General features: G+C 45.1%; 1 protein-coding gene across 2 annotated transcripts in view; it reads right to left on the reverse strand.

Moving 5' to 3' along the window:
- The window catches only part of Oaf (BRICHOS-like domain-containing protein out at first), a 45,796-nt gene that overhangs the window by 24,344 nt on the left and 8,105 nt on the right, over window positions 1–13,347 (reverse strand). Inside the window, exons 2-3 of one of the 2 annotated variants that reach the window (XM_077707935.1) lie at window positions 10,680–10,804; window positions 1,134–1,283 (exon numbers count right to left, since the gene is read on the reverse strand). In XM_077707935.1, coding sequence (XP_077564061.1) covers window positions 1,134–1,283; window positions 10,680–10,715 — 186 coding nt within the window. In that variant the 5' untranslated portion in view covers window positions 10,716–10,804. The remainder of the gene's footprint in view (window positions 1–1,133; window positions 1,284–10,679; window positions 10,805–13,347) is intronic. The other variant, XM_077707934.1, reaches the window with a different exon arrangement.

Below are 13,347 nucleotides of genomic sequence, written 5' to 3' on the forward strand. Positions count from 1 at the left end.
TAACCAAAGCGCACTGCAGGAAAGCCACCTTTACACGATGGGAGGGCACATTGTGATGATGATGCTGACACAAGAAAAAAACGCTTCCCATGGCCGAAATTGAAGCTGGGTCCCTCGTGTTATGAAGCCGACGTCTATCTGAACGTGCCATCATCACATTCGTGTCCGTCAGCATTTCCTTCGGGTTCACTGCACGGGTATTGGCTTTGGCCCTTGGCTGAGTTGATTGATTGATTGATTGAAGGGTTTAACGCGCTGACGCAACGCAGGCAATGAGGTGCGCCGTAGTGGAGGGCTCCGGATTAATTTCAACCACCTGGGGGGATCTTTAACGTGCGCCGAAATCTCGTACACACAAGCGTTCTTGCTTTTCGCCTCCATCAGAAAAGCGGCCGCCGCGGCCGGGAATCGAACCCGCGGCCTTGTGCTCAGCCTGAGTTGAAATGCCTTACAGCTAAGTCCTGTAATATGTGCCACCTCTTCGATCAAACAACACCGCACACTACAACTTCAGGGCATACTCTCTTCAAACAAGGGTGAGATGCCCTGCGTGTAATGATGACGATGGCAAGGGGGGCCCTCAGATTACTTGCGAGGGATTCGTCTGCTGTTTCTGGAGTTTAGACTTTGACTCGCAGGCAGTTCGCACTTTAAATGTGGCCGCTTGCACTTTGAGACTCTCAGGCTGTTTGCACTTCGATTGTTGATGCTTTGACGTTGAGTGCAGCGGCTTTGACTTTGGCATTTCGCCATCTCATTTTTGCAGCAAGAAAGCTTAGCGTCTCAACCATCGTTGTCATTAGCTTCTGATTTTTATGCAATGAACAAAGGTGATCCGCTGTTGTGCCCCACTGACCTAGGGGCAGAATCATGGGCTTTGGAATGAATTCCACGGACACGAGCCCCAGCAATGACAACATTTTTCCATGCCCCATTAATACTGCAAAATGTTCTCTTGGTTCAGTTCTATGCATCGTTTTCGTAAATAAGGGTGGTTTGGTACCTGCTAGGCCGGCTTTGGGGAGAAGCACACAATATCAACGCGTTCAGCTAATGTTCTGCATCACACCAAAAGTGCCCGGCTTGTGACCAGCATCCCGGAAAGGAACCTGCCAGCGCACGCGGTGGCCCACCTGTCGCAGCTTGGACATGGCGTCGACGGAGATGAAGCCCAGCCGGTTGAAGCGGGTGAGGAAGCAGAGCACCTGCGGCTGCTGCTGCCTGCGCCGGGCCTGGTCCACCTCTTCCTCTGCCAGAACCACCACCCGGAACACCTGCACCTCCTGCGGCAACAGAGGAGGAGGAGACGGTTGGGGTGGTGGCACTTCCCAGATGGGACACAGCTGTCAGGAGGCCACCCGTTATGGGGGCCACCAACACAGCATCAAAAAAAAAAAAAAAAAAAAAAACTGGTTGATTCCTCTGTCATAGGAATCGGTAAAACACGAAAGTGAAATGTGCAGCGAAATCTGCAGCTTAGCATGAATTGTGGGCCGGCGGCTGTATTGTGGGCGTGCTTGGCGAGCAATGTCCTGCTGGCGGGTCGCTTCGGCAAAGGTGTACTGGTGCCATTTCCGTGACGGATATGGCGTCGGTGAAATCTTGGTGTATCCCGGCATAAAACCCTTTTGTGTTAAAATATAAAACCCGAAAACCAACAACCCGAAGTATAACGTACTCTTTCGTACTATAGGTTGCTTCCCCGCAAGAAGACCCTGTGTGCAGGGGTGCACCCTATACAGCCCGCTTGCTTCGTTGTACTGGCATCACTTCCGGGAGGGATATGACATCACTGAAATCTTTGTGTGTCCATGAATAAAACACTTTTGTGTTAAAAAGAAAGACTGCTTTGCATTGATAACAATGACACCAATTTTATCACCGACTTCATACAAACAATTGAGACATTCAGGAAAACAGGTGGCAGCTCCACAGCCACTTTCTGGAATTTTTTCTGCAACATCTCAGAATCTTGTTTGGCCAATTACCGGCCACCAAGCTAAGCCACCCCCAAGAAACACCGACTGGGCGATCACAGTGGGGCCTGTGGTTTCGTTTCATTGTTTCACTTGAACGCTGACGGGTAGCTAAGCTGAGCGCTAAGCTGAGCCGAGGTAGCGGCTTGGAGTTCTGTTTGACGGAGTTAGAGTTAGGCCAATCGCCTTTCTCGAGTTTTGTTGATTTTTACCCAACCGGTCAAACCGCTCCCGCTCATCGACTAGCCAGAGTCAGATTTGATTAATAATCACTCTCAATGATTACAGATGATCGGCCGTCAAACGAACCGCCAAGCTTGACCACACCCGCTTCACAACAAGCAGCGAGAGCAGTCTTTCTTGATATTTACCCAGCCGAACGAAGCGTTTCCGCTCATTGACTAGCCAGAATAACCGTTAATTAGTAATCACCATTACGAACTCCAGATGATCAGAACTCTGGCGATGGACACGTCGGCCTTGGCTATAGTGAGCAGTAGTGGAGCGGCCGGTTAAGTGCAAAATCAGGACCAACTGCTCTCCCCGCATCAAATGTAAAATGGGCGTGAAGTAAGCAGTTACAAAATGCTGGCACAACCATGGAAAAAAAAAAAATAAAGCATGTCCGGGGGAAATCGAACCCGGTACGTTAGCGCAAATATCCGAGGCGCAACTTCTACACCAAATCTGAAGAATGAGCATAGCGTCTAATCAGCTGGTTCTGCTTTCGTCTGGATGGAACTGAACAAATTTCATGCCGGCTCCGTCTGGACGGAACGCTAAGCTCTCTGTTGTATCCCGTCTGGACGGAAGGATAACCCGCAGCGCTCAATTCTGTCTGGACGGAACTTTAGCATTTTTACATCGTTCCATCTGGATGGAACGCTAGCCACAGGCTTCTTTTGAATTAAAAAAGTAGCATTTTTCTTTAAGGCCCGTTTAGAACCTTACCATCCCTTCCAAAGAAAGTTGAGAGAGGCACGAGAGCTTCATCCAATTGAAGGAAAGTGCGTATAATCGATGGTCAAACTTTCAAAGGCCCAAATCACAAACGAAGAAAAAACGTGTGCAATGATTTTTCACGCCCTAAGTAAACATTTCTACGAACAATCTAAATGTATACCAATAAGCAGTTTATGGGATAAAGGTATACCATTGTATTCCTTCTTCACGTTCAATGGGTGCACTGTCTTATCTAGAACCGTTCCTTCCTCATGATTTAGCCCGGTTCTGCACACGCCCCGTGTGCCCACAGATCTTGCCAGGGCTTTTTGGTCAACCAATCGGTCTACGCAAAATGTGCTAGCTCTTCGGCAGAACTCCAGCGGCCCCACTGAAACGCTCTCACTTTGAGAGGGCAGTCCTCTCAGCCCTGCAACCTCAGAGCTTCCACATCGTCCACAAATTGAGAGGGTGTCGGGCTAGCGAAAGAAAAATCCACACTCAGCTGGGCTGCACCGACCAAGAAGTGTTGCGCAGAAGACGCACAAATTTTTACTTACCATAGATTATTTCCCGCTTAACTTAATACACCACAGCGGGTACCTTTTTCTCTGTTGGTTGGTAAAAATTTGGCAGGATAGAGAGTAATACAGCACGACTTTCTGGTGGTCGACCTTCCCAGCTGCTTGTACTTTTTGACAAAGCCACTGACTGAGGCAAGCTTATATGACACCACTGAAGGCATGTGGTTTTCTGTGGGTATACATGACACTGCTGGACTGACAGCAGCAACTGTCAAGTATGCATCAGATTGGGCCCAGTGCTTCGCCTAAAGGCCTTAGTATTGCAACCAGTACCCAAGGCTTGACATGCAATGGTTATTAGTTGACGGGAGTTCTCACAGGGTGACATTAGGCCTAATTCCCTCTCGGCATTAGGCCTAACGTTAGCAAAGCATAATGACATGCCAGGCAATGGCACACCCGCATTAAGTCAAGCTGTGGGTACCGGTCAGCGACGCTAGACTTGAAAGAGCGGTGTTAGGCCTAACACCATTGCATGCCCACATTATTGCCTCCTCCCTCCGCTGCACATTAACCTCTTTGCAAGTAAGTCATAAACTGAGAAGTACAGGAGTCTTCAGAAACAAGGCGTCACAAGAGACGCTTCATGAATGAGGCTTCACAAATTTCCCGCAAAACCGGCAGAGGTAGCCCAATAGTGCTTTCACACTATTCACATAGCAGTTCTGATACACAAATACACAGGTTCTGAAATGGTTGTCTTCTAAGACATTTCATGAAATTTTCCCAATCCTACTCGAAAACTTAGTGACTCATTTTTATTTATTGTAGAATATGATGTACGTCTGCTCCCATGAAAACATTCATCCACCCATTTGTACCCTTTTACAGGTGGTAAGCCTGCTGCACAGTTCCAGCCCACTGTTTGCCCTTTTTCTTTCTTTTATGATCTCCTTTCGGTCGAGGGCCAGAATTGGTGTCGCCGCCGTCCTTGCGCAGTGACGGTGCTCGCCGTGGTAACCGTTCTTTGAATTCCATCGTGCAGGAGAGTGGGTAATTAGTGACATGTCCGTGCGTTTCCTTTCTGCGCCTTTTTTCTTTCTAGCTGGCCCCATGCTTCCCACAGACAGAGCAGAGCCAATGGCTGAACACGTTTGGAAGGTTGCAATGCTTACACCTTTGTGACCCACCTCCCAATTACAGCTGCTTCTCGTCTACTCTGTATCTGTAATACTTTGCTTGCTCATGGTTACAAAGTCTCCCATTTAATCTATATTTTCCATTTTGCAACAATCAACCGTCTGTGGGTCCCACATACACGTTAACTTTTCACCCTGCCTGCAACCAGCAACGTTGCTGCAAAGCACCAGCAACGAACCCATGGACTTCTCTCTCCAACACTCCGAGAAGATTCCTGGCCACACACGTATACAAGCCTCAGGCCTAAAACTCTGCCTTACATTGGCCTGATTTAACTGGACCGCCAACAAAGCAGCCCACTTTCACTGCCATCCTCATGAGCCACTCCTGATGCCTGCATTTGCAAGACAATCCAGCTGCTCACTGCTAAATAATATGCACGAGTTCCCAGCATCCCTGCATTTTGCTTGCATTTGAACTATCTGAAAAAGACATGCGCACGACCGATGGAGATGAAAGCACACAGGGCACTTCGGCCACAAGAGCAAATTACTGTAGCACTATGGTATGGTTCCTTTGCCATGCTCAATCACTTTTGCAAATTAAACTGGGTTCCTAAATGACACAAAATAAGACAGAGAGACAGAGAGTTCTTCGATGTGCCACCAATACAGGACCAAACACTGAAATGAAGCTATGCATACTAAACGTTCACTGCAAAAGGGGGTGACAACGAAAAGAATACACGACATGATTCGCAACACGGGGTGCATTGTATTGCACATCTTTTCTGTCCTTGTCTTTTTGTGCAGTGAACATTTAACACGAATTACCAACCCACCCAAAACCTGCCCCTCATTAGGCTATTCATGCTGGTGGCTGGTATGCCAGCCAGTGATAACTCTTGACTCTTCCCTGTGGAAATTGACAAAAACCTCCTTTCTGTTTCATATATTTACACAACTAGTGTTCCACTTCAGCAAATACACACCAAAGTAGTTTCAGGCAAAGCTTACATGTGGAGGCTTTCTTGCACAGCTTCAGCATTATGCGAAAGTTCAAACCAAAAGGGCATGATTCTTTTAAAAATAGTGCAAAAAATAGCCGCAACAAGAACAGATGGCAAGCGCTCATCCTGCCAATTTTTCCTGTCTTGCGTCTATTTTTTTGCACTCTACTTTAAAGAAGCATGAACCAACTCGCCCAACAGTAAGTTTCATTACCAAGGGGGCATGTCGTGCATTGAAGCTCGGTTTGCACGTTGTGCTGCAGAGCTAACTTTTATTATTAAAAAAAACTTTGGTAAAACTGCCACGAATAGAATAAAAAAAAAACGCCATTCGCAAAGTTTCCGAAGCTTTTAACAGTCACACACCCCCGGTTACAGCTCGTAAATGTTGGTAAATAAGGCCCTTCCTCGTGAAAGTCTCAAGACTGCCTGATACTACTTCATCCTGAAACTCGAGAGCCCAACAGAAGAAGACGACAATCATTACTGTTTCCCTTTCGTTTCGCTGTTTGTAGGGCATTGCGACCAAGGAGGTGCTAAAAAATTAACGCTGCAGAGCCCACCTAAGCACATGCCCATGTGAACACCCAAAACTAAAAGATGGCTGATGCTTTTGTTTGTTCAGGCACAATCTGTTCGGACACATGGCAAATAATGTTGGGAAAAAACAAAGTGCTGTAAACAACATACTTTTCGTAGGTATACTTTATTTTCCCATACCCTGTCGCGAATCCCCTCAGCCTAGCCAAAAATTCAAAAATGAAACCCCCACTTAAAGAACAAAAACATTCGAGACCTTTGTTTCCTTTTAAATCAATGAACAAAGAAAACTATCCTTTCGAGCTCCTAATGTGATCATCATGTATCATTCTGAACCATATTCTAGAGTACAGTAATGCCTTATGAATAGAATCACACCTTTAGAATAAACTCACATTCATAGTCAGGTAGCGTGTCTGCCCAAGTTAGACACCTTGTATTGTGTCGTTACACCTTCCAGGTTGTCTGAAGATTATTTTAGAGCACTTTAGTGAATGGCAAGTCACCTTTGCAGAATTTGGCCATAAGAAATCAACATAAACCAAAGTTTCGTTCATCAATAAGAGTGGCAAGCCCAGGCACCATACTTACTGTGCTTGGTGATGCCCTACTCTAAAATGCAAGTGGGATTTAATGTTTATTTCAAAGAAAACTAAAAATTTACCTCACAACGATCAGCTTCTTTATTTGAAACTAACGTACCTATTTTGTTTCCCTTGTATTAGCAAACATTTTTTATAAATATGCTAACTCCAAGCTACATCTTACAACGTGCCTGAACGTGCCTAGGCGTGTATCCTGGAGTGTTGAAAACCTCAGGATGCGGCACCACACGGCGGCAGTAACGGGCGACATGTCCGGCGTATCCACAAGAGTAGCATATAGGGCGATTGTCCGGCGTGCGCCACGGATTGGATTGCTGCGCGACCACTTGCACTGGACGTCGAAATTGGGAGACTTGCTGATAGCTGGACGGCACAGTCACTGGGATGGTTGGTTCGAACGAATGGGTAAACGGTCGGGGTGGCTGTGTGACACATTCAGCATACGTCAGGGGACCGGTTAATGCAGCCGGTGAAGCCAGGGGAAGAGCAACAGTAGCTACCTGGGGAACAGTAAGGGGAGCAGGAGCTGCTACCACTTGGCGATTAGTTGGCAGGGCCTCGGTGACCTGTTCCCGGATGGTGCGCTGAAGAGACGAAGGAAGGCATGAAGGCGGTGCCTCCGTCCGCTGGCGTGGCTCTTGAACGAACGGCACAATCGATAGTTGGCGTGCTACTTCCTCGCGGACGAAGTCCTTTATCTTCGTCTCAAGTGAAGAGTACTCGGAATTGAAAGTCAAAGCGGAGAGTTCTGCATTTGTCCCCAGAGATCGCCGGACCAGCACTCGTTGCCTGCGCAGCTCATCAAAGCTTTGGCAGAGGCTCACGACCTCCGTCACGGTCTTCGGGTCCTTGGCAAGCAACATAGTGAACGCATCATCATCGATGCCTTTTAAAATATGCTTCACCCTATCTACTTCAGACATGGTCACGTCGACGCGCCTGCACAGATCTACAACGTCTTCGATGTAGCTGATGAAATTCTCCCCCTGCGTCTGCGCTCTTCCGCGGAGGCGTTGTTCTGCTTGTAGTCTGCGTACGGCCGGGCTGCCAAATGCTTGAAGGAAGCGGGTCTTAAAATCACCCCATATTTTGAAGTCACGTGCGTTGTTCAAAAACCACGTCTGAGCCAATTGCGTGAGATAGAACTCGACGTTGCTTAACTTGGTGGGATCATCCAACTTGTTGTGAGCACTCACCCGCTCGTATGTCGACAGCCAATCCTCAGCATCATGATCGCCCTCGCCATTGAAGAATGGGGGATCGCGCTGACGGATGGAACCAGCGCAGACGATCTGTGGCATCGCTGGTGCTTGTTGATCAACAGCGTCAACGGGGGTAGTGGGCATTGGGAGCCTGCGGCTTCGAAGCTCCAGGATTCGTGCTGGTTGACGTTGAAACCGCACCTCCACCACTTCCAATGGTGTTTAATTCGATCAGTTGTCCAAGCGAGAGGCGAGGAAGAGCAGTCTCTTCAAAAAACGGCGAAGCCAGAGATAACCTTGCAAGACGCACAGACAGGCACTGATGATGACCGTTGCAGGTCCGCAGCACATACCCGTGCGTAGATTGGCCATGGTTCCGCACATACCGTTCCCTGCTCCAATTGTTCATTACAATACAAACATAATTTACTTTCAGACATCAGCTTCATTTTACAGTAATGTTTTTGTTCAAGTTCAAGCTTCTTTCACATTTTTGGATAACATAAGTCAGCACAGAAACAAAAGAGGTCCCAAAGTTTCAAACTGCCCGGGGGGACCTCGTTACATAACGTAGTTTTGATAGAAAAAAATTCAGCAAGCAGTTGAGCAGGTTTTACAACATCCTAAATCATAATAAAGAAAAGACATAAATATAGTTTTTGTTCGGTTTATTTGCAGACTGTTTATGGCGCACCAACGATATATATATATCGTTTAATAAGTCCGAATTCAATCTTTGCTGAATCTCAGTGGCTGATTTATGTGATGTAAAGATGGTAGTATCATCAGCATATAGAAGGCTCTTTGAATGTGTAAGTATAGCAGGCAGGTCAATAATAAATAACAAAAATAGTAGCGGCCCCAGTATGGAGCCTTGTGGAACTCCAGTGTAGATTGATATAGAAGAGGAAGGTGTACTGTTGATGTAAACAATTCGAGTGTGGTTCATAAAATAATTACGAAGGAATTTCAAGGGAGGCCTGATATGCCATGTGCTTCAAGTTTACGTAACAACATATGGTGGTTAATTTTATCAAACGCCTCAGTTAGGTCAATGAAAACTGCTCCACCGAGTAAACCTTCGTCGACAGCCTTTTTAATTTGGTCAGTAAAACTAAGCAGTGCCAGTTCCGTAGAGTAGCCTCGTCTGCAACCAAATTGGTGCAAAGAGAGTAGGTTAAATTTCCGGAGGTAGGGCATTAATTGGGCATAAAAAAGTTTTTCAATTACTTTAGTAAAAAAAGGAAGAATGCAGATAGGGTGGTAGTTGTTAATAGATAACTGGTCACCTTTTTTGAAAACGGGTTTGGCTACCAAACTTTCAGACAATCGGGACATTTGCCAGCTTTAAACAACTCGTTGATGATTCGGCTAACACTGGCGATAGTTCTTAAGGCACAAGTGTTATGGTAGAATGGTGAATATAGCCTAGGTCGGGTCTAGTTGTTTTAAGAGATGAAATAACGTTATAAGTTTCTGCTGCCGAAGTAGGACGTAAATAAAAAGAATGAGGACAACGTGAGAGTACGGGTCAAGAAGGATTAATCTGGGAGCTATCAGACTTGGTAAACTGTTCACTGAAAGCGTCTGCAATGACACTGGAATCAGCAATAGAACAATTATGAATGATTATTTTCGAGAAATGTGGTGGAACACTATTGTTTAATAATTTACTGATTAATTGCCAGTTCTTCCTGGTATCATTGCCATTCTTTTCAATTTCTTTTTCGTGGTATTCACATTTGACCCGCTTCAACAACATTGATAGTACGTTAGAATACTTGTTGAACCAGTTTTTCAGGAAAATATTAGAAGGTTGGGCTTTTAACTTTTTTTCTGAGAATTTCTTTCTTCGATATGGAACGTAGCAATCCCGCAGTAATCCATGGATTCGTAGCCGAGCGATACCACTTTGTGATAAAGTTATTGACATACACTCTGTGATGTACGCATTTATTCTAAGAGAAAAATCCAGAAAAGCTTTTTGGCACATTGTTCTAATGCTGCAAAACCCGTCAGTACCATAATGAGAGCAAACATATTATGAAAAATGATCGCTTGATCCGCTTTTATATATATTGTGTAAGCCTTAAAGCACTAACGGCTGCCAAAAAACAAAAATCGGCCAGTGACAAATATCGTATTTTTCGGTCTATAAGTCGCACTCCCCTCAAAACCGCAGTTCTTCCAAAAAAAAAAAAAAAAATGTACGTAAGTTGCACCAGTGCACAAAATGCACTTGTTAATCAGGTAAGCTCAAAGTAGAGGATCAGTTCGTTTGAAAGTGCGGCCAAAGTACATGCTTGCGGCGGCCGCCACCTCTGAACGCCTCTCTCGGTAAGTAGTGCTGGACACGTGCATCTATCGTCGAAAGTCTAGACAGAACTAACTTCTCAAAAATGGTTTATTGATACACACAGATGGCATGTACTTACTTACAGCGTTTAGGCAAAACCATCTTCCTCCTACTCGCTAACAAATAATTCATTCACTTAGACCATAGAGCTGCCTTTAAATGTGCGCTGACATCACAGCACACCTTTTCAAGCGCGGACCATGCGCAGCCGCCACGTACCAAATTTACTCCACACATAAGTCGCACCGGTGGATGCACCAACGAAAATTTCAGAAAAAAAAAAACCCACTTATACACTGGAAAATACGGTAGGTATTGTATGTACCTACATATATGCTTTGATAGCACATTTTTCAGAACTGCCAACAAAACAGGGCTTCGTTACCTTTAATCCTTCAAGACACATGCAATTTCTTGGCATGGCGAGGCATGATTTCCCAAGAGGGTCAACGATATGTTTCTTTAAAAGACCATCGTTCTCCTCCGTCCAGCTCTCAAGCCACTTATGATCTGTGGGCAAAAAGCGAAGAGTAAAACACACTGTGCTCAGACATCTGGGAGAATATAAGCCCCAGTTGGGAAGCGCTTCCAACAAAGTCGGTTTTCAAATATTTCTCGGCATTACTAAACGATTGCAGTGGCTGTCACAGCAAAGCTGCATATGGATAGGTTCCAACCAAATCTGCGCCCATCAACAGAGCCATGTAGCAAAGAATTTTCATCTCCAGAGCTAGCATCAAATGTTCTGTAGCTCTCAATCTAATGCAGCAATTTGGGAAAGTAGCACAGTGAAATTGGCCGCCGAGACAACTGCATCCTAACGCCGAGTTTCATTTACTTGTCCCAGCTAGTTTACAATGAGTTGTAAACATCCCATCTGTCATCTATGCAGGGACTATGGTTACGGAAAATTAGCGTAACTTTTGTTTTGTGGAAACTATCTCAAAACAAATTACCTACATGACAACTGGCAAGTTAATCATTATGCCAATTTTCATCTATCTTTCATATTTACATGGGTCCCAGTGATGTTTACTGTAAATATTGCAGAATTCCCGTCTGCACGAATACAGCTTAGCTGGCCTTCCACCTGAACAGTAGTGAAGAACTCCAAATTTTTTTGCCTAACAAGAACATTGCATGTTTCACCTGTTACTACATGCCACAATTGCCTCATAGTACGTTAACAATTGTGAACCAATTTCTTTCAGCAAAGCATGTTTCGGAAAAGTAACTCTAGTCTTTTCTAAGATCAGCAGTACCAGACGTGAAAATTTCCTGATGCTTCTACATACAACATTCGGTCCATATACTTACGGCAGCGTGACAACAACGCAGTGCATTTATCCTCAGGTCAAAAAAAACACAAGACTGCTGGTAACCAATCAAACAAACAAAACAACATACTACAACCAGGGATGAGGCCGTTTTAGGCTTCATTTAAATAGTGTATAGTTCTAACAGTACTACAGGCTCAAATTGGCACACAAGAAAAACTGACTCTACACAATTTAAGGATACTGTCCCTGCTGTCAGATTATTAACTCTTTAATTGTCCTTCTTTTTTATAACTGTTCCTCCTTAATCCATCACACTTTGCACTGAATTTGTTATTGAAAAAGACATTAACCTAAAATACAGGTTAATAACATTTAAAAAAAAAAACATTAGGCAGGCTCTATGACTGCTACATTTTAATGGGGCAGGGGTGGGGGGAACAATTATCAGGGGAAGGACAAGATGACCATTTTGTTGGTTAACAATCAGTGTAATCCTAGCCAGGAAAACAAGTTTTCACCCCTATGGTTACACGTCAGTCGTAAAAACTGCACAGAGGAATGTGTCGCATCAAAGTCGTGTCTACATCTGGTGGGGTGCACCAACTGCAATAAGAATATTATTGTGCCCCTCACCCTCCTGGGAGGCAGGGTTATAGTCACACCTCCAGCTAGCGGGCAAAGGGACAATTAATGAGCTGTTGCATTAAAGGGGGAACACGGCTCTTAAAACAACTTCTTTTCACTTTCGAGTGAACTCTGTAAAACCTGTCAGTCTTGCTGCTTTCTCTCCACTGATTTCAAGTATGCCATTATTTCTTGAGTTGGTCAATCAGACCCGCTGCAGTGGCTCAGTGGCTAATGCGTTGCACTGCTGAGCACGAGGTCGTGGGTTCGATTCGCGGCCGCGGCGGCCACTTTTCTCATGGAGGCGAAAAGCAAAAACGCCCGTGTGTACGAGATTTCGGCGCACGTCAAAGATCCCCAGGTGGTTGAAATTAATCTGGAGCCCACCACTAAGGCGTGTCTCATCGCCTGCATTGCGTCGGCTCGTTAAAGCCCACAATCAATCGACTTGGTCAATCAGTTCTCAAGATAATTAGGCATTTTTGATGGAACAATAGACAAAACAGTGTCGGTCATCAAACCATAATCTTTATATTCTCCAATACTACGAACCCTGGCGACTGCAATATTATAAGCAGTCTTTTGATGCATCGCTTAAAACTAATTCTACAGCTCGTTTGAAATAGACATTCCAAATAATTCCTTGCAAGTGGCGCCATCAAAGTTTAGTGAGCTCTAGAATTAGGTCCAAGCGGTTCATCAAAAGACTGCTTCTCTTGTTGCATTCACCGGGGTTCAATGATAGTAGTGGAAAACGTAAAGGTTACAGTTTGATGACCGACACTGTTTTGTCTATTGTTCGACCAAAAATGGCTAACTATCTCTAACTGTCTTGGGAACTGACTGACTGGCTCAAAAAATAATGGCAGATTTGAAATCCAGGGGGAGAACACAGCAGGACTGACAGGTTTCACAGCGTTCACTTGAAAATGAAAAGAAGTTGTTTTTAAGAGCTATATCCCGTTAAATGGGCCGTGAAGACGAAATACCACTATGTTCAACCTGAGAGACCCAGCCTTCGGTAACTTACTGCGCTCCATTCCAACGCCGGAAGATGGGCTATTGGTACATTTATAGGTTATAAAGCACTCAAGGAGTGAGGGACGCGCAACGAAAACACGTGCGAAGTGCTTTTTTGTGTCCTTTGTG

The sequence above is a fragment of the Haemaphysalis longicornis genome, unplaced genomic scaffold (assembly GCF_048455015.1).
Source record: "Haemaphysalis longicornis isolate Haplotype H1 unplaced genomic scaffold, Haemaphysalis longicornis Haplotype H1 scaffold_4, whole genome shotgun sequence".
Lineage (NCBI taxonomy): Eukaryota > Metazoa > Arthropoda > Arachnida > Ixodida > Ixodidae > Haemaphysalis > Haemaphysalis longicornis.